The 21,605-nt window shown below is 48.5% G+C and overlaps 1 protein-coding gene across 7 annotated transcripts in view; it reads left to right on the top strand.

Annotated features, from left to right (window-relative positions):
* SYNJ2 (synaptojanin 2) overlaps positions 1 to 20,463 on the top strand; it is a 110,684-nt gene extending 90,221 nt beyond the window's left edge. For 5 of the 7 annotated variants that reach the window (XM_061428419.1, XM_061428420.1, XM_061428424.1 and 2 more), the window contains 11 exons: positions 1,997 to 2,153; positions 3,297 to 3,414; positions 4,918 to 5,136; positions 5,222 to 5,300; positions 6,510 to 6,678; positions 7,136 to 7,309; positions 10,052 to 10,186; positions 11,660 to 11,772; positions 12,886 to 12,994; positions 15,098 to 15,249; positions 16,749 to 20,463. In XM_061428419.1, the coding sequence (XP_061284403.1) occupies positions 1,997 to 2,153; positions 3,297 to 3,414; positions 4,918 to 5,136; positions 5,222 to 5,300; positions 6,510 to 6,678; positions 7,136 to 7,309; positions 10,052 to 10,186; positions 11,660 to 11,772; positions 12,886 to 12,994; positions 15,098 to 15,249; positions 16,749 to 17,507 (2,184 nt within the window). In that variant the 3' untranslated portion in view covers positions 17,508 to 20,463. Of the gene's footprint in view, positions 1 to 1,996; positions 2,154 to 3,296; positions 3,415 to 4,917; positions 5,137 to 5,221; positions 5,301 to 6,509; positions 6,679 to 7,135; positions 7,310 to 10,051; positions 10,187 to 11,659; positions 11,773 to 12,885; positions 12,995 to 15,097; positions 15,250 to 15,700; positions 15,851 to 16,748 lie in introns of all 7 variants that reach the window. The other 2 variants (XM_061428422.1, XM_061428421.1) reach the window with 2 other exon arrangements.
* Positions 20,464 to 21,605: the final 1,142 nt, after the last annotated feature.

Consider the following 21,605-nt stretch of genomic DNA (forward strand, 5'->3'; position numbering starts at 1 on the left):
GAGTCAGTAAACAGAGCCATGATACAGCCCAAGACCGTCAGAGTTCAGCTCAGACTTACCTTGTGCAACCCCATGCAGGTTTTTAGTGCCTCCTCAGGTCACGATGCGAAGGCGATGGCACCCAACTCCAGTACTCTTGCCTGAAAAATCCCATGGACAGAGGAGCCTGGTGGGCTGCAGTCCATGGGGTCGCGAAGAGTCGGACATGACTGAGCGACTTCCCTTTCACTTTTCACTTTCATGCATTGGAGATGGAAATGGCAACCCACTCCAGTATTCTTGCCTGGAGAATCCCAGGGACGGGGGAGCCTGGTGGGCTGCTGTCTTTGGGGTCGCACAGAGTTGGACATGACTGAAGAGACTTAGCAGCAGCAGCAGGTCACGACGTAACAGGGAAGATTCAGCTATAGGATCTGTCTTCAGTTCAAGGTCACACTGGCGGGCCTCCACACCTCGGCACCTGTTTACTTCCTAGCAGGACAGACTGAGGGGAAGGGAAGCACAGCTAGTTCCATTCACCTGGTGAAAGCGCAGCGGGTTGTGTGGCGCAGGCAGGGAGGGCAAGACCCCTTCTGAAGCGAGATCCGGTCATTCCTACGGGCTTTCTGTCGTCCCCCTCGGGGACGTGGGTCGCTGGGGATGGCCAGAGGGCAAAGGGACCTTTACAGGCCTTTCTGTTAAGGGTCCTTCTTCCTTCCTCCTGCCAGTGTCCTCCACGCCCTTCCACTTGAACACCGAGTGAGTGTCTGTTCCTCGTCTGCCCACAGCATCAGGGCTGGACCAGGGTTAAGTGAAGACGGAGGGGAACTGGGCTTCCGTTCTGAGCCGCTCCCTACCTATGTTGACTAAAAAGATGTGCAACATGAGAGTTGTGAATTGTTTTATTTGGGGCAAAATGAGGACTGCAGCCCGGGAGACAGCACATCAGAGAGCTCTGAGAGAGTGCTCCAAGGCGGCAGTGGGGAAAATTAAACATATAAGATTTTGGTGAAGGAGGAGTTCAGTGCAATCAAGCACTCACTTTACAAAAGGTTTTCTGCTAGTCACGAAGGGATTTAGTGATTTCTCGATATGAAGGGATGCAAAGATTGGGATCAGGAAATCAGTTCCTGAAAATATCTATCAAAGACCAGTCCCACTGGGTTCCCTGGAGCACTGAGTGCCTCATTCTCCACCCTGAACTCCCTCAGTTCAGTTCAGTCGCTCAGTCGTGTCTAGCTCTTTGCAACCCCATGGACTACAGCACGCCAGGCCTCCCTGTCCATCACCAACTCCCAGAGCTTGCTCAAACTCATGTCCATTGAGTTGGTGATGCCATCCATCCAGCCATCTCATCCCCTTCTCCTCCTGCCCTCTTTCCCAGCATCAGGGTCTTTTCCAGTGAGTCAGTTCTTCGCATGAGGTGGCCAAAGTACTGGAGTTTCAGCTTCAGCATCAGTTCTTCCAGTGAATATTCAGGGTGGATTTCCTTCAAGATGGACTGGTTGGATCTCCTTGCAGTCCAAGGGACTCTCAAGAGTCTTCTCCCTGAACTCCCTCAGGGGGTGTTGAAGGTCAGCAGCTGCAGCAGCACAGAGCTCAAACTGCAGACGCAGATGGGAAGTGTCCTTGGCGAGTGCCCATTTGCAGTTGATAGCCAGTTGGTTTAGTTAACAGATAGGGATCAAGGCCTTGCCGGGGCTGGGCTGGACAGTCCTCTCGCATGGAAGCGGCCTCCTTGCCTGTGTCTGTCGCTGTCCCCCATGTGATCGATCTGGTGCTAAGGCAGGTGGGAGGCCCAGTGGTGTGTCCTTCGGCAGAACAAAGAGATGATCGTCACTTTTTTTTGCTGATTAAAAGGCGTTCAGATGTCCCGTATTCGACACGCCTGCCACTATGATGTAGGTTCTGTTCCTGTCGGGAACAAAAAGAACTGCTTTGGGACATGCCCTCTGGTGTGTGTAACGGACGTGACCTAGGGGAACTGAGATGGTCCTGTGACTTCTCCTCCCGATAGATATTTAAAGACTTTCACGAGGGCACCATTGACTTTGGACCCACCTATAAGTACGACGTGGGCTCTGCTGCCTACGACACCAGTGACAAGTGCCGCACCCCCGCCTGGACGGACAGGGTCCTGTGGTGGAGAAAGAGGCACCCTTCCGACAGAACAGGTGGGTGACACGTGTGCAGCGTCAGACGCGGAGGGGGCGGTGACCCGTGTGCCACGGGAAATCGCGTTTCCTAGTCCAGTGCTCTTCGCTCTTTAAAGAACAAGGCTCCTGTTAACCCAGAACTACAGGAAACTCATTCCCGATGTTACCCCTAGGCTTTGGGAGTGGTGCTTTGGGGGAGCCCCCCTCTGGCCTCTTTCTAGAGACTGCAGCCTATGAGTGTGCGGGCTCCCGGGTCTCTGCATCTGTGCCTCGTGGCTCTCTGCCCACACCACCCCACCCTGCTGCCTTTTGTTCACAGCGGGGACCAGGGGAGAGGCCCTGGGTCCTCCTCTCGGGCACCTCTGCCTCTCACACTCGTGCCCTTTCTCTAGCCCGTTTTGTTCAGCCCAGCTCTTGCCTGCTGAAAGCCCCAACTCCAGATCACACATGAGCAAGACACAGGAAAGATAACTTTCATCCATTAGTCGTTGATTGTGTTTTGAACGATTATTGAAGCCCAGCAAGAAATGCAGTTTGTTAAAAAATTCGAACACCTATAAACTGATACATAAACAATTAAACTGTCCTGGTGAGACGGATGCTGAGATTGTAAAGCCCAGAAATCTCACCTGCAGATTGAGAAGATGCGTTTTTGTCCAGATCAGTTTGTGGACATCTGCGCAAGAAGCTTCTAGTCCTTAGTCTCTGCCTCTCCTACTGTACAAAGAGCTGCGGGCGTCCTGTTTACCGTGGGCCCGGGGCAGGATGCCTGCAGCAGTGACTGCTGTGTTCTCACCCACTCCGCCTGCTCAGGACGAGTGTTTTTTGTTTTTTTGGCTGCACCTCGAGGCACATGGGATCTTGGTTTCCAGCCGGGGATAGAACCCACACCCCCTGCATTGGAAGCGCGGAGTCTTAACCGTGGGACTGCTAAGGAAGTCCTGGGGGAGGGGTTTTTACCCCAGGCCCCAAAGCCGCCTTGACACAGTTTCAAGTCCAAGGGGTTAGAGCCACTGAGTCTGAGATAGGAGGTGGGCCGTGACATGGACCCCCGCTCTGTAATCAGTGTTTGTTCGTGTTGATAAAATTTTGTCTTGTATGCATACGATTATGTCTTGTATGTCTTTGTGTGCATCTCCTGATTGGAATCTCCATGCGCAGCTGGAGAACTCAACCTTCTAGACAGCGATCTGGATGCTGGCACCCAACTCAGACACACCTGGTCTCCCGGTGCTCTCAAGTATTACGGCCGGGCAGAGCTGCAAGCGTCTGACCACAGGTAAGGTCCTGGCCGCCGTCGGCATGTCTGCTGCTGGGGAAGGCGGGGTCGGGTGTTCCCTGCAGAGAACAGACCTGCCCATCCGAATGCGTGTGTGTGCATGTGTGACATGAGGTAAAGCAAAGAACGTGTGACAAGTAGCTGTGTGCTTGCCACCAAGAATTAATCAGTGTTAGCCTTTTGTCATCACTCCACATCAAAAGTGACTTCATTTATGAAAATTGCCAAGATACAGCCTGTATGATGTTTTGTGTCATTTAAGTTTTGATAAATTATGTCATTGTGCAACTTGCCTTTTTGTTACTTAAATATTTTTGAGATAGTGATATTGCTGTTAGAGATCTGATTCTCATTTGCAACCACTGTCCCGTATTCCGCTAAATATACCCATTGAATTTACCCACTCACCTACTGATGAATATTTTCCTAATATTTTATTATTAAAAACACCACAGAGTTTATAGTATTTGATTCAGGATTTTTTTGGTTTTTTTATTGATGTATAGTTGATTTATGTTGTATTTCTGCTACACAGCAAAGTGACTCAGTAATACATACATATACACTCTTTCTTATGTTCTTTTCCATTATGGTTTATCCCAGGATATTAGATATAGTTTGACTTATCCACTTAATATGGTAGATGTCTTCAATAAGATGATGTCATCTGCCTAATAGAGGATTTTATAAATTTTTTGTAGAGTAAACCCATCCCTATGTAAAAATTACAAGATTTGCCTTATTTGCTGCTGATCTGTTTTCAGTGAATGTCAGGTAGATTTCTACAACGTTGTTCTTAGCGCATAGCATACAGTCATGTGGCTGTGTCGTAACCCCTTCCTTCTCCTGGGACAGTTAGAGGTTATTCCTTTGTCCCTCCCATCAACAGTGCTGCAGAGATCAACCTTGCTTATAAATCTTTGTCTGACTCTGGTCGTTTCCTCAGAACAAAATTCTAGAACTGAATTTGTTGGTCAAAAGAGAATCACTTTTGAGGTTCTTAACACACACCTCCAAATAGCGTGGCCTGCAAAACGCTTGAACCCCCCCCAGCCCAGGGAGAATCCCCGCTTTTCCACATCCTCAGTGGTCCTGGGTGTGGTAGTTGCTCTGTCGTGTCCAACTCTTTGCGACCCGATGGACTGTAGCCCGCCAGGCTCCTCTCTGTCCATGGGATTCATTCTCTAGGCAAGAATGCTGGGGTGGGTTGCCATTTTCTTCAGCAGTCCTGGGATTACATGCAAAGAACCTTTGCTGATGGTTGCTATGGATTTTCTCTCAAATCATCTTTAGACAGAAAAGCCAAGATAACGCCAAGGTTAGGGAAAGACGGATGGAAACTCCAGGACCGGAGAGCTCGGTTCCAGGCCCGAGGGGTTGCCGCACGCTTGGGCTGCGTTGTCAGTGTTTCCTGTTGACAGCAGAGCCTGGATGGCGGTTGGGCTGGGGGACGGTCTTGCCCTGGGCTAACGGTGCCCTCTCTTCCTTCCGTGTCTAACGCAGACCCGTGCTGGCCATCGTGGAGGTGGAAGTGCAAGAAGTCGACGTGGGGGCTCGGGACAGGGTGTTCCAGGAAGTGTCCTCTTTCCAGGGCCCCCCGGATGCCACCGTCGTCGTCAACCTGCAGTCGCCAAGCTCAGAAGAGAAGGACGAGTTTCCTGAGGACGTGCGCCTGGAGCTCATGCAGACCCTGGGGAATTACGGGACAATCGTGCTTGTCAGGTGGAGACACGCTCGGGCTGAGCTGGGTGCTCATCACTGGACAACATGAACCCGGGGCTGACCTGGCAAATCTCCTCTCTTCCAGGATCAACCAAGGGCAGATGCTCGTGACTTTTGCCGACAGTCACTCGGCACTCAGTGTGCTAGATGTGGACGGAATGAAGGTGAGGCATGCTTGATCACCCGTGGGGCGTGCTTGTCCCCTCCGGCTTCTTGTGGCTGGTTTCTGTGAATGTAGACGCCCACAGGAGGGCAGGAGCTGGGTCTCTCTTTATCACATCTTTTTATTGGCTGTGCTGGGTCTCAGGTGCTGCATGGGCTTTTCCCTAGTTGTAGCGTGCAAGATTCTATTCCCTTGTTGAGGTGTGTGGGCTTCTCACTACAGTGGCTCCTCTAGCTGTGGGGCACAGGCTTTGGGGCACACGAGACGCCCTCACTGTGGCTCCCAGCCTCTGGAGCACAGGCTCGGGTTGTGACGCATGGGCTTGGCTGCTGTGTGCCATGTGGAACTGAGACTAGAGATCGGACCTGTGTCTCGTGCATTGGCAGGTGGATTCTTTACCACTGAGCCACCAGGGAAGCCCCACATCTTTCTTTTTTTTTTTACATAAAAATTTTTTTAAATTTATTTTTTGGCCATGCCACAAGACATGTGGGGTCTTAGTTCTCTGACTAGGGATCAAACCCATGCCCCCTGCATTGGAAGCCTAGAGTCTTAACCACCAGACTGCCAGAGAGATACCCTCATTACCACCTCTGCTTCTGGTATCTGCCCTCCAGCCCCGGCTCCTTGCAGGACTGGGGAGAAACAGCAAGTTTTGGAGCACCGTGCCCCCTGCGTGACTGGGGCTCCCTGCGCTCACCCCCCACCCCGACAAGAATATTGGGGTCGTGCTCTCTTCATGGGCTTCCCTTGTGGCTCAGCTGAGAAGAATCTGCCTGCAGTGTGGGAGACTTGGGTTTGATCCCTGGGTTGAGAAGATTCCCCTGGAGAAGGGAAAGGCTACCCACCCCAGTATTTTGGCCTGGAGAATTCCATGGACTGCATAGTCCATGGGGTCGTGAAGAGTCGGACATGACTGAGGCTTTTCACTTTTCTGTCTCCATGGTTTGGGACATGCAGCTCATGGTAGTTTCCATTTTGATGAATAATGTGCTGGTTGTAAATTCACACCAAATGAAAAGCTTGGGATGACAGTTCGACTTCTATTCAGACCAAATGTGAGCTGTGCCGGGCCTGCCCGAGGTCTAGACCCTCTGGGAAAAAAGTGAAGGTGGGCCTGGCTCCCGATGCATGCCTTCGAGTGAGAAGCACTTTGGGGTCAGAGGGTCTGAGGTCAGCGATCATTCTCGGGTGGCCGCTCTGTCCTCAGGTGAAGGGCCGAGCCGTGAAGATCAGACCAAAGACCAAGGACTGGTTGAAAGGTTTGCAAGAGGAGATCATCCGAAAGCGGGACAGCGTGGCCTCCATGTCCCCCACGGCCAACTCCTGTCTCCTGGAGGAGAACTGCGACTTCACGAGTCTGGACTATGAGTCGGAAGGTGAGTCACCCCCCAGGACTTCCTGCTCTGTGTGGCAAGGCTGGCAGACGAGACCTTCTCCCAGCACGAGAGCCTCAAGAGCCCTTCTGAGACCCCCGCCTCGGGAAGGTTCCAGAGACCCCTTGAAGTGCAGGCTCACTCTCCAGGCCAGAGTTGGGGGGCATTCATGCTGACGGGTGCTACCTGCAGTGCTAAGACTGGAGGCGTCTGAAGGTTCACTGAAGACAGTGGTTTTGTGGATGTCAGGGCTGTGGGCTTGGTCCTGGGTCTCAGACATCCGTGGAATTGGGGTCCCAGCCTTGCTGCCATGTGGGTGCCTGGGGCTGCTGGTGGCTGTGCCTCGGGGGACCTCGGGGGTCCTGACACGAGCCACGGGCCTCGATGTTGAAACACACCCATCGATGAATGACTTGGTGCTTTCCTCCTAATTGTTCGCTGTGACACTTCCTTCCCCAAGGGGATATTCTTGACGACGACGAAGACTATCTGGCGGATGAGCTGAGTCAGCCTGTGGTCTCAGACAGTGATCCAGGGGGAGACGAGGTCTCTGATGCCCCCGGCTCCACCTCCACAGCACCTCCCGGCAGGTCACCGGCACTCGCCAAGAAGAAGCAGCGTCCAACCTACAAAGGTAGCGTGGACCTTCCTTTTCTGACTCGCCTCTGGTGCAGCATTCACTCTCAGCAGCTGGGCGTCAGGTAAAGCCACATCCAGTGTGCTCGGCCCATGAACAGAGGGGCAAAATGAGTCACAGCAAGAGGTGGACACTGGGCTCTGGGAAGACAGTTGCCACTACACTGATTTCCTCTAGTGATTTCATTTTTCCCCAACAACTAGGACCCCTCTAACACACCAGATTCATGACCATTCAGTTCAGTTCTGTCGCTCAGTCATGTCCGATTCTGCGACCGCATGGACTGCAGCACACCAGGCCTCCCTGTCCATCACCATCTCCCAGAGTTGCCCAAACTCATGTGCATCAAGTTGGTGATGCCATCCAGCCATCTCATCCTCTGACGTCCCCTTCTCCTCCTGCCTTCAATCTTTCCCAGCATCGGGGTCTTTTCCAATGAGTCAGTTAGTTTCCTCTATGTAAATTGGCATGGCTCTGAACTGGTTTTACATTTGTGATATTCCCCCTCCCCCCGCAAGACTTTTCTGATTCAGTCCCATAAGACACATACTCACTATCAATGTCCTGAGTTGTTGGTGTCTTTCTATATTTGTGTAACATTATATTGTTACACAGTAATTTTACATCTTAGCATCATTATGTCATTTTAGACTCGAGAGGGACTGAAAGTCACTGGGATCGAACTGCCGGTCCCTAGATGATTAGAGTGGTTCACATTCTGCATCAAACTCTTCAGCTCCGTTTCAGCCACAGCCACCAGTGCCTTCCAGCTGTTGGACATTGTATCTCCTTGTTGGTGGCGAGCAGGTGCAGGAGCTTAGCTGTGTGTCAGGACCCTTTGTGCTGCGGCTGAGAACAAAGAACGGGTGACAGTTAGATACTTCCCAGGAGGTACAGAGACCACCCCCAAGCCCCTTTGACTGTTTTTGGTCCCAAAGCCAGTCAGTAGCCTGGCTGCGTTGAACTATCAGGAGCTTAATAGACTGCTGAGGCCTGATCATTTGCCACATTATAGAGATGTGGGCCTGGCAGGTGTGGCTGGGACCCTGGAAACCTGGCGACTCATGGAGCTCCCAGGTGACTCGGATGCACATCCAGGTGTGAGTTCAGTTCAGTTCAGTCGCTTAGTCGTGTCCGACTCTTTGCGACCCCATGAACCACAGCACGCCAGGCCTCCCGGTCCATCACCAACTCCCAGAGTCTACCCAAACCCATGGTGTGAGACTGCTGCCCAATTCAAAGGCAACAGCCTTCTTTAGCGAATCAAGGTGCTTCTATATGCTGCACATCCAGAGGGCTCCTGCCCTGGAGCGGAAGTGGCTGAAGGGATGTGTCCTTGAGTCAGGAAATGGTCTTCTTCTCCAGGGTGGCTATCATTCAGGCATCCTTTGGAGGCAGAGCAAGTGTGTGCCTTTTGAATGAAGAACTTAATAAAGCAGCTTGGGGTTCTGACATGTGGGCAGACTCGCCTCCTGGTGGACCTCAAGGGAACATCTCCTTGATGCTTTAAGGCCCTCAGTCCAGTTGCTCAGTCATGCCTGACTCTGCGACCCCATGGGCTGCAGCACGCCAGGTTTCCCTGTCCTTCACTCTCTCCTGGAGTTTGCTCAAACTCATGTGCCTTGAATCAGTGATGCCATCCAACCATCTCATCCTCTGTTGTGCCCTTCTCCTGCCTTCTTCGATCTTTCCCAGCATCAGGGTCTTTTCCAGTGGGTTGGAAAAGGGCCCTCAGGAACTCCCTTTAGAAGGAGACATCCTGCCTCCCCCATCAGAGCTCACAAGATGCACCTCGCTTTTAGATTTGAGGGATGGGAGGATGAGCCGCGATGAAATGAATCGGTGTGTGCTGTGGTGTGGAAGAGAAGACCTAAAACTGTCCTGAATTTAAATGTAATAAGTGAAAAAAGTCACTCAGTCGTGTCCAAGTCTTTGCGACCCCATGGGAACAGTCCATGGAATTCTCCAGGCCAGGATACTGGAGTGGGTAGCTTTTCCGTTCTCCAGGGGATCTTCCCAAACCAAGGATCGAACCCAGGTCTCCCGCCTTGCAGGCAGATTCTTTACCAGCTGAGCCACAAGGGAAGCCCCAAATGTAACAAATGTACATTAATAAAACAGAAGCAGTCCCCTCCCCATACCCCTGGTGAGTCAGGATGGTGAACGCTCGGGCAGTCGCTGGCGTGGGCTGTGGGATTTGGGGCTTGAGTGAGCAGGGACCTTCCATGCTGGACTTTGCCTCTGGACTGCAGGCTGCCCCACCGGCAGAGAAGTGACAATATTCTCAACGCCAAACCTGTCACTGCCCTGTTTCAGAGTGGAGAATGAAAAATGAGGGGCTCTAGGGTCTTCCCTGGTGGTCCAGTGGTTGAGACTCTGGGCTCCCAGTGCAGAGGATACAGGTTCGATCCCTGGTCAAGGAACTGAGATTCCACATGCTACACAGCTCAGCCTAAAAAAAAGAAAAATGGAGGGGCTCTGGTTTTCAGCTGTCATTCTGTGTGGAAGTCTTGTGGATTATTTGGGAAGGAAGCACGCGTACACTTTAAAATTCTTCGGTGTCTCTCGTGCGTAGACACCACACCTCATGCACGGCTCACCAAGTGTTCCAAGCAGGCATTGGGTGCCCTCTCCCCACCCCCACACCAGCAGAAAGGGACCCTTCAAGCTGTCCTGAGGGAGGGGTCCCTGCAGACCCGAGTCTGACTGCCCTGACTCACGTCCCGCCGTGTCCTCCAGATGATGCCGACCTGGTGGAGTTAAAGCAGGAGCTGGAAGCAGTTGGGGACTTCCGCCACCGCTCTCCAAGCAGGTCTCTGTCGGTTCCCAGTCGGCCTCGGCCACCTCACCCACCACAGAGACCCCCCCCTCCAAGTAAGACTCCGCTTGCTTTCCACTCACCACGATGCCTGCTGGGAATAACCACGCCCTTCCTACCTGCTGAGCGAATGGCTCTAAAATCCTGCTGTTGGGTTTTCACAGCGCTTTCTCCCCTCCTCGGCCTCCTCTTCGTCCTAAATCCTTGGCGAGTTTGGTATCAGAGATCGCTTTGTGTCTTGTGGACAAATCAAAGCAGCCCTTCCTAAAGCTGCTCTTCGCCCTCCTGTGGCTGTGCTTTTGCTTGAAGCTGCTTGCAGTTTGAAACCTTATGGGTTGGAGAACTGGGGCCACAAACGAGCTGGGGACATTATGAGCTCCTTCTCCCCCCGACCCCCAACGGCATCTCTCAGCATCTTCTCTCCTGGACCACTGCCCCCACACCTCTCTGCTCACGAGGACGCAAGTAAGCCCAGGTGCCCTGACCCGGAAGGTGGCCATGCTCGCGCCTCTGAGCAGGCAGCACTCCATCTGTGAGCCCGAGTCTGCTGAGAACGGCTTTTCCCGGTCCGGGCCTCAGCATAGCACTTTTCTCCCTGACTCCCCCAAAAAACAATGCTTCGCCCATAAAGCACTCCTCAATAATAGGAAATAAGGTTGTACCATGCTTCTGATCAGTTTGCATTTACCTCCACTGCTTGCTTCTCCCCACCTCCACCCCGCCGTGCCAGTAAAGATTTTCCTAAGCTGTACTTTCAGAACTGGGTTCATCACAGTCTGGGTTACATCACAATCATAATCAACGGCAATTCAGAAACACATGACTTGTGAAGCATATTTTTTTTTACTTTGCAGAGTTCATGCTCAGAATATAAAATATTAAATAAAAATAAAGTGATGTCCTATATTATTGTGGAGGTTTACAAAAAGAGATAACAGAAACAGTAAAAAATTTAATTTCACTTACCTAGCAATGATAGTTGTTAACCAAAAGATTTCCATCCTTTTTCCAATTAGATATATCTATGTCTATGCAAAATTTTAATAACAGAATTGGTATCCAATTTTTTTTGGTCATCTGTCTTTTCATCTAGTGTTTCTGTCACTAACTGTTGTTCTAAATATGATTAATGGCTATAAGTACTATTAAATATAGTTTATTCTCCGCTTTAGGAATGTTTTTTAAGACTTTGCCCACGAAACATCTTTAAAATTTGGTCCTAATAACAGTAGTGTGTTTTAAACCACTTAAAAATGACTGATTAGGTTTTTTGTCAGATTTAACATCCCCCCGCCCAGGATGTTAGATTAAAATTTTCATTCAAACACTGCTTCTCCAGAGAATCTACATTAATAGGCCCAAGTTGTTAGAGAATCAAAAGACAGCCTCAGAAGCACCTCTGAATCGCTGAAGGCCATGGATGTACTCAGACCATGACCTTGCTCTTGCTCTCGGCTGGCTGGGAATTTTGTGTTGAAGTAGCTGTGACTGCACTGAGATGGAGTCTCTGCCCTCCTTGGTTTTTACAGCTGGTTTCATGGTGAAAAAATCAGCCTCGGATGCCTCCATCTCCTCCGGCACCCACGGGCAGTACTCGATTTTGCAGATGGCAAAACTCCTGCCGGGAGCCCCTCAGCAAGCGGTGAGTTCTCCTTTCTCAGATCAGAGCAAAACGGGCCAGCTTCTCAAACCCATGAGATCTGCCCCGTGGTCCATGCATAGCCCCTCACATCATGCCAGGTCACCTCTTTCCAGTGAATACATAGATTGCTGTCTCTAACTCTCTGCCTATCCACCACTTACCCCCCTAAACCCTATAACTTACTACCAGGTCCTTTATAGGGGTTTTTAATGGTCGTCCAGAGTGTGAGAGAGAAAATCGCATTTGAAGAAAACTCCCAAGCGCCCCTTCATGGAGGGACTGTTGGTTTCCAGACATACCTGCTTCTCTCCCTTTCAGCGCTTGCATTTGACCTTGGAGTATAGAGCAGGGGCTGGTAGAAGGGGAAATATGAGAACTTCAGGTCAGTTGTCTTGAGAGAAGAGACTAAAAAGAGATCTAAATAATGCAGTAGAGATGCTGGTAATAGTAACAATAGGGTTTTAGAGGCGGGCATTCTAGAGGGTGGCACTGAGCTCTAAAGAAGACTGTGGGTGAAGGTCAGTGGGCTAGAGGTGAGGAAGGAGGGAGGTGCCACTGGGGGCCGGGTGGAAGGGACAGTGAGGAGAGCTGGGCCAGCTGATGGCCATGGTCATGCTCACAAGCAGGGGTAGGAGGCTGACGTGACCTCAGTGGTTTACAGTGATGAAGGCAGGTCCTCAAAGGCGACCCAGAGGTGGAGGTTAAGACGTAGAACAGTGAAGAAGTAGAATCAGCACTTTTGAGAAACATCTGGAAAGTGCTGAGTGACTCATTGGACCTTGGAAGGAGTGACTTCTGACTAATCTTTCTTGCTTTTTTACCTGGTTGTCGAAATAAAGATAGAGGATGGTTGGTCCGCATTGCACAGTCCTAGAACCACCCGGTTGGGGAGACCAGCGTCATCTAGATGTTACTGCATCCCTCCCCTCGGTATGCGCGTGCTCCGAGGGAGAGACTTGAAGGATGCAGTTTAGATGGGAGCTGTGCCTTCATCGCTGATGGAGCTCTGTTAACCTCACGCTCACGTATGGATCCGTGGGTAGAGGTCTCACAGGGTGAGGCTGTTTTCCCACTTGTGCTAATATGTATTTCTTCCTGATTTTTGTCCTCAAGCCCAAAGCAAGGACTGGGATAAGTAAGCCTTATAATGTCAAGCAGATCAAAACAACCAACGCTCAGGAGGCAGAAGCAGCCATCCGATGTCTCCTGGAAGCCAGAGGAGGTAGGTGTTCCCCCGGAGCTCCTTCGAGATTCTGCTTTTCTCCTCATATTCTTGCAAAAAGAGGCCTAGAAAAGAACATAACTCTTTTTCTGGAGGCAGTATTCAGTAAAAATACCCTTTAGCAACGTTTTATAAAATTCATCTATGAAGATTTATCGTCCATTTAGAACTTATATTTAAAATTCAGTAAGTATCAATAGATAAAAACAATCCCAAGATTATTAAGGAGCACTTAAGGGAGAGACAGAAATAAACGAAAATGAGTTTTAGAAGAGGTTCATGCTGGAGGCACTAACTCATCCTGCTGGCTCTGTAGAAAGAGATGGTTAAGTAGGTGTTCTCCTTCAGGCAAAACATCTCGTTTTTTAATTACCAGCATCCCTAGATTCTTCACTGTCAGGCAGGGACCTCTTCTCTGCATACTGCCTGTTCATTTTTTGTTGCTGTCACTTCACCTAACCCTTGTTAACCATGTTTTAACTTAGAATCTCCCCTATGCATTCAAAATCACTGGTAACTAGCAATTTGGGGTTTGTTTGTTTGTTTTGACTTTATACTAGACTCTCTTGTGAAGAGGGCAAAGTATGCCCTCTGAAAAGCCAGATGCAATTACAGTTGCCTGATTTGTTTTTAGTCTGGATATTTCATTTATTTGAAATTCCCAAATAACATTTAAAGAGGGCATGGATTAAGAGGAGGAGAAACACTGTTGCATGATAACACCATGGTTTCTCTTTTATTAAAAAAAGAAACAAAAACTCATTGAATGGATGAAACAGTCCATCAGCTGATGGACTCTCTTCCACCCGGCCCCCAGTGGCACCTCCCTCCTTCCTCACCTCTAGCCCATTGGCCTTCACCCACAGTCTTCTTTAGAGCTCAGTGCCACCCTCTAGAATGCCCGCCTCTAAAATCCGATTGCTGTGATTACCAGCATCCCTGCTGCTTTGTTTAGGCCCCACTAGGTCTCTCTATGGCACCCACTCCAGTCCTCTTGCCTGGAAAATCCCACGGACGGAGGAGCCTGGTGGGCTGCAGTCCATGGGGTCGCTAAGAGTCGGACACGACTGAGCAACTTGACTTCACTTTCACTTTTCACTTTCATACATTGGAGAAGGAAATGGCAACCCGCTCCAGTGTTCTTGCCTGGAGAATCCCAGGGACAGGGGAGCCTGGTGGGCTTCCATCTATGGGGTTGCACAGATTCGGACACGACTGAAGCGACTCAGCAGCAGCAGCAGCAGCAGGTCTCTTTATAGCCTCTTCTCTCAAGACAACTGACCTGAACTTCTCGTACTTACCCCTTCTGTCAGCCCCTGCTCTGTACACCAAGGTCAAATGCATAAAGTGGAGCATATCCATCCCATGGAATCTTATTCAGCCGTAAAAAAGAACAGAGTGCTAACATATGCTCTGTCATGGGTGAATCGTGAAAATACTGTGCTGAGTGAAAGAAAACGGACCCAAAAGGCCATGTGTTTTATGATTCCATTTATGTGAACTGTCCAGAAGAGTCAGATCTATACAGAGAGAAAATTATAGTGGTTTTCAGGAGCGAGAGGAGAGGAGGGACTGGGCAGTGATTCCTGTGGAAATGTGTGGGGTCTCTTTTTGAGGTGATGAAGACGTTCTGGGGACCATATGGTGATGGCTGTACAACTTTGTGACTATAACCACCAAAGTATAATCGTTAAAAAAGGGTAAATTTTATGGTATGTTAATTATATTACAGTCAAGGGTTTTTTTTCCTAAGTCTGTATAGACGTGGAGAGTGGGAGAGGTTTGAGGTTTGAACTCTACCCTGCGTCACAACTTAATATTTTCCTTCTCATGGGCCCTGCTAAGATTTCAAGGCGTTCTACCATCATCTCCCCTGAGCAACACAGGTACACATTAAACTTTGCAACTGATCTTAGGGTCTCACTGATTCTTCCCTACACAGACCCCATCCCTGTTGAGAAGGTGAGCGTGAGGAGCTGGGGTCAAGCCTAGCTGGTTGGTCCTGACAACCCTCAGAGATTTAGATCAAAGAGAAATACATTGCATTATCCTTTGAATAATGCCTTGTCCTTTACGCCTCTGCCGTGCCATTCCATGCTTCAGGCATCCCAGGAGAAGCCCTAAATGCTCCAGCCTTGAGGGACCAGGAATCTTCCAAACCAGAGCCCACAGTGGGGGTGGCGCCTCTTCTGCCCCGTCGGCCCGCCCCCAGGGTTCCTGCCATCAAGAAGCCAACTTTGAGGAGGACGGGAAAGGTAAGAACCTGTCATGTAAGCCCGTCGCTCCTGGGCTGCTCAGATGTCTCCTTAGATAAGAATTATGTCTCCGATGAGTCTGGTCTCTTTATACATGTTCACGACTCCCAGCCACGGCCTCATCTTTGAGGAACATGCCCAGCAATTGCTTTCTCCCTCTCATCCCTGCTGCTTCTTAGCTCTCGCTGAGCAGAAACATTGGGAATTTCTCACCAAGACAGGAACAGTTTGGAGGCATCACTCTGTCCAAATGTTCCATTTCTGTTCCCAAACCAAGCCAGCGTGGGACGCTGTATTCCATCTGTCCCAGTAATTCCCATTTGTGTGTGTGGTCTGTGTCCTATGCCCACAGTTCACGTGTACAGATAGAAAAACAGTCACCGGTCTCCGGACGGGCCTTGTTTGACAAGCACTGGAGGCGCGACAGCTTTTCTTGCCACTTTTCTTGCAGATTGTTTTCTGCTCTCGCTCTCAAGCTTCTCAGCCTTGCTTGCTGCTTCAGAGACGTGAGTTTGTCAGGACAGTAGCAGCCCAAAGACTGGCACCTCTAGAGACATCTGGATCTTCCGTTTGAGCTCAGTGTGCCAGTCACGGACTCTCGGTAATCCTTGGCTGGTCGTTACAGAAGGGCTGCTTGTCCACCTGGAGGAAGTGTGAGCGTGGCTTGGGCACCTGGTTCTTCCAGAGCCGGCTTTGTGTTTTCTGGGTTGCTCTGCTGTTCCATGTCTGCTCATTCATCCGCCCGTTTTCCACACCTCCTTGCACTTACAGACCTCTTTCCTCAGCCTCTTTGTTCTCACTTTGTCTTTTCAAGGCCAGAGGTAGAAATGGGTTCGTTTTCCTCACCAGCTGCACAGGAGCTGCAATAAAAGGCTGTCAGAGAACAGGTTGTTTATTGCAGCTGGTTTATCTAAAGAACCAGTGGCAATACTGAAATGCTGATGTTTAAACTACCCACAGCCATGTCTGTACAAAAGCTCCCTCTGGTCTCATGCAGTTGTTTCCTTCGTGGTCCGTTTGAATCAGAACCGAGGAAGGGAGGTTCCTGTGTGAAATTTGCCATTCTTCTGTATTTAAATAGCAAAGATTCAAGGAGCCAGTATACCCTACAAAGAGTCCTTCAATTAGCTTAACACTGTGACATAAGCTACTTCACTGAATCATCAAAGCTGCAGCCTCCAGGAAGAATTTGCAGAGAGGTTCGCTGTTTAATAAAGGAAGACTATAATCCCGTTTCCTAGGTAACAGAGAAACTTGTTTCAGATTATTCCCTGTGGTGGGTTTAAAGCTTCCACTCATATTTCATTGGACCTGCTGTTCCTCCTTGATACCTGTGCTCTCCCATGCTCTTTCGTGCCTGATGACACCCCCGCATCCCAGACATTCTCAAATCTTGAATTTGCTAGAATGTCCACGTGGTCCCATCTCGTGTGTGCTGATCGATTCCCAGTTCCCTGGGCAGGCTGCTTATTGACGCTCTTTGTCGTACCTTTTCTCAGCCCGTGTCACCGGAAGAACAGCTTGGGCATCAGGCCGTCCATTTTACAATCGAGCCCCCGGAGTTGAGCCCTGACACCCCTCCATTAGCGACAGTCCCTCCGGTTCCCAAACCGAGAACCCTTCAGCCGAGAACCCTTCAGCCGCGGAAAGGTTCCGACAGGAAGGCCAGTTCGGACGAGGCCCCGCCTACAACCACCCCGCCCACTCCGGAGGCCCCGCCCACGGCCACCTCGCCCACTCCGGAGGCCCCGCCCCTCGTGCCGCAGGTGCCCCCACGCAGGAAGAAATCCGCGCCGGCGGCCTTCCACCTGCAGGCGCCGCAGAGCAGCTGCCAGCTTCTCCAGGGGCTCCCCTGCAGCGACGGTCCCCCCACAGCCCCGCCTGCCGGGGGTGCGCTCTCTCCACAGCCGGCTTTCCTGGGCGTTTCATCATCACCTGCAAGCCCCGAGGCTGATGGCACCACGAACAGAAAATCAGTGGGTGCCCCCCTTCTCGGTGACTATCAGGATCCCTTCTGGAGCCTACTCCACCACCCTAACCTGTTGAATAATTCCTGGCTTTCCAAGAGCTCCGATCCCCCGGACTCGGGGACCGGGAACCTCGGAAGGGTGCACTCAGCCCCTTTGCAAGTCAGTGCCTCACCAGCCCAGGAGCCGCCCCCGGAGCACAGACCAAGAGACTTTGGTCCCTGGGTGACAATCAGTGACAAGGACAAGAGAACGGTGCTGCAGGCGTTTGACCCACTGGCGAAAACCTGACGGGGAAACCCACGGCCGCTCCTCCGCAGGATGCCTGCCTTCTCCTCTTGGCTCCACTTTACAGGGGGAAGGCCCACTGCCCTTAACCCCACGTGGAAAGAGACATTAGTTAAAGGCACACTGAAAAAACATGGGTACTCCTGTGTAGTTTACAGAACTGTGTCTCTTCCTCAATACCATTATTATTCAGCCACCAAGATATGTTTTATTGCAGACTTGTGCATGTTATGTCTCCTCTCAGGGTATGAGAAACCTCCGGGTAGATTCAGCCTGTGGATTTTAGGAAAGGAAACCTAGCGCATAATGCCCAGGAAGCTCCTTCCCACTGAATTTTAAATGATTGTTTAATTTATGTGTGTATGTGGTGTGATTTTTAGAAAAATATTGTTTGCAGTTTACAGATTTGGAATAACTTTTTGGTGACCCACTGAAGGTTGATGCATACAAGATTACACTAGAAGGGGGTTGGGACCATTGAGAGCTGGACCTGGTCAACACCAGGTTAAAAAAAAATATCAGAGTAGGAAGCAGCAAATAGGTCCACCGAAAGACAAGACTGTACATTCCCAGCAGCCCTTGTGTTTATTTATGTACATGTATATTAACCATGATGGTGTGCAAGTCTTAGGGGAGATGGTGGCATTCCCTGCTACGATTCTGGATCATATACCATTAGCTTCACCCGAGCTCCAGCTGGCTAGAGCCTCCTGTACCATGTCTTAGACTTTGCATGTCCCATAAATTGCTGCAGTCCTAAGCTCTGGTGTGCTACCCATTGTTCACACTCTCTATTCCCTATTGAATAAAACCTCATGGACTTCTTTTCCCCCTTATATTCCATACCCGGTAAAAGCACAGATTGTGAAAACTCATACCGGCACATAATCCTGAGTCTCATTGTTACAATTTGAAGAATATTTGTTTTAGTCTGGCCTACCCGACTGTGGCTTCAGGAAAGAAAATACCATATGTCCCCAAGTATAAGAAACCCCAGGATATCCTGAGTTAACTTATCATCTACATTTTATTAAGGTTTTTTCCCCCCTATACATTTCCAGCACCACCTCTTAACTATTCAGTTCAGTTCAGTTCAGTTCAGTCGCTCGGGCACGTCCGACTCTTTGCGACCCCATGGACTGCAGCACACCAGGCTTCCCTGTCCATTACCAACTCCTGAAGCTTGCTTAAACTCATGTCCATTGAGTCGGTGATGCCGTCCAACCATCTCATCCTCTGTCGCCCCCTTCTCCTCCTCCCTTCAATCTTTCCTCTCAACTATTCAGTCATCTAGAAAGACATTGCCATGCTGCTTTACATTTCTAAAAGAATGTTAGGAGGCCTGGAAGTCTTTGGGAACAGACTTCATAATTTTGCTGGTAAGAATTTGGCAAGATCGCAGTGTGCCACATAGCATGTTTAGGCATCTTTCATGTCATAGAATCAAACCTCAATGGACCAGGGAATTCCTGTGTTCAGAGCTAATGGTTTTGCTGCTGCTGTTGCAGTAATCATCTTGCCAGGGGAAATGCCACTCTCCTAATTAAACCTCTGGGGTTTCAGAATTAACTCTCATCACCACTGTCAAGATACAGTACAGATTATTTTAGTGTGGCGCTCAAGACTATATCAAAGCTATATCTCATTTCACCTGAAAACTAAGAAAAAGATACTAGTGAGCCATGGAGATAAACATAATGTGAGTAGTTAACTCGGTCATAAAAAATGATGTTTTTAGCCTTAGCTGATTAGGACTCCTTCTCTAGCACTTACCTCCTTTATATCATTTTTACGTCTCTAAGAAATGTAAGAAATAAACATGATCGTTGAAAGAGTTGGGACGAGAGAGGCCGCAAGATGGGGGATAGGCTTTGGAAAGGTAAATCATTTGCAGGATTCACATTGCTTTTAAAGGGTACAGTTGAGAATGGAATCAAAGATTTCTTAATTCAAACACTGTTTTGTCTATAACCTCTTTCCTGCTAAAAAGGAGGTGAATTTGAAGGCATATCTGTGTATCAAGTCAGAAAAAGCATGGGTGGGGGGCAGTAATCACCACAGAAGTCACTTCTAGGGCTTAATTTTCAGGTTTCTTCTTTGTTCTAGGCAGCAAATAGCCAATAAACGGTACTGAGAATAGAACTTCATTTAACCTAGGTGTTCATCACACCACAATTGTATTGAAGCAGGTCAAAGGAAAAATTAATAAGTAGTTTAACATGAAGAAGTGAATACTATTTGATCATGGCTGTTCAGACTTAATGAATAACAGAGACTGGGTTTTGAGTTGATAATATGTAAGGTTCTCACATTAACATTCTCTTAAAAAGGGACAACTGGAATTGTCTTATTTTTTAAATCGTTGCTTAACAGTTGGTATCTTTCCTAGGCTGGCAGTGGAGTTGGTTGAATAATCTTGACAGTGAGCAGCTGGCGTCCTGGGGATTTCATTCTGGGGTTTTTATTTTTAATCTTTCCTTGATGCTCCCACACCAGCCTTTTTATTGTGCCCTTGCCGTTTATTTCATTACTGTTCTGTAAGGCATTACCATTCACTACAGAGTATTTTTAGGCACAGACTTTATAATTTGGCATTGAACCCAATTAAATTCCTTTTTACAACATAATCTTCCTAGACTTCTTGCCTATTTAAAAAAAATTGTTGCAATAAATTACTGAAACTGGGACATCTGCCCAAGCGACTCCTATAAAAGTTTAAAGTTGTTGAAGTTCAAGACACTTAAAATTCTCCTGACCTGTGTATAAGTAATAAGCAAAGTAACGTATAAAAACATTTCTTTTGTAATAAAGTAATTATATGAAAAAGGAAAGCTGCAAAAATTGCTTACTGAATCTTACTGGATGACTAGCAATGAACAAAAACTGTTTATTTGAAGTGATAATTTGTACTGAAATTGTAAAAAACACCTATTAAATGTTTTGTCTTTTTTTTTTTTTTTTTAAAGAAAATGTTTGGCTTTGTTCTTTTCAGATATGAGGAGAAGCTTGGGATATCTTCAGCCAGCGTTTTATTCTGGCTGAAATGTGATTATTAGTTATTCCTCTGAGTTTTTGTTTCTTTTCTCAACCATCAAACTAAGTTGAAGCAGCATAAAAGTAATAGCTTGGTTAAGAATTTACAAGTTGAATGCTGCTGGCCGGGCTTACTGCCAGAACATTAATAACTTTATGCTGTAATATTGAGAGATGCTAAGATTCATGTTCTATAGGATCTTATAGCAAACTCAGATTGCTGAAGTGATTTGAGTCCATTATTGCATGGAGACAGGCGAAAGGAGTCTTCCGGTTCTGTCTAGGTTTGTTTTTAGCTCACTAATACACGAAATTTAGGTCATAAATGTTCTCTGATGCCTTTCAGGAATAAGAATATACTGACAATCTCCACATATTAAAGATGCTTAGTCCTTCATGACCAGTAAGTACTGTATTGAATTAATTTAATCTGAGTGCCTGGGACTTGGATGGGGAAGAAGGAAACGACCCGTTAAGGTACCTTCTTTACCCTAGGTTGCAGACTGAAACTCATTCTCATACAAGGCATGCTGTTTGCACCTGTATAATCAGCTCTGTCTCCATGAGATAGGAGAATACAAATGAGAGAATGATTAACTGTGAGCAGAGGGCCAGGGGAGATTTGACAGAATGTGGGTTAAGAATTTGATACGTAGCAAAGTAGATTTCTGTACATGGAAAGAATGAGCAAATGGGAAAGACTGTCAGAGCACCTGAAATGATAGTTTAGGATTTTATTCTATTCTTAGGATTTTTATCTATTTATGTAGATACTAGAAGTAGCAGGCAGCAGAAATACCTAAATAAATCTGAGTGTTGGCATGCTTAAGATTACAGGCTTTGCCTGGGGTAATAGCAGTGCTTCAAAGCATCTGGAACATCATTTGTAAATGGTGTGAGGCAGGGGGTCCGATATGCTCCTGAGAGGTGGTTACCCTATGCCTTTTATTAAATATATGCCATTTGTTAAATAACCATCACTTTCACTTTCTAAATTGGGCTTCTCAAGGTGTTATCCAATTCTGTTGGCATTTTCAAATAACAGCATTGGTATTTATATTTCCTATT

This window comes from Bos javanicus, chromosome 9 (genome assembly GCF_032452875.1).
Source record: "Bos javanicus breed banteng chromosome 9, ARS-OSU_banteng_1.0, whole genome shotgun sequence".
Lineage (NCBI taxonomy): Eukaryota > Metazoa > Chordata > Mammalia > Artiodactyla > Bovidae > Bos > Bos javanicus.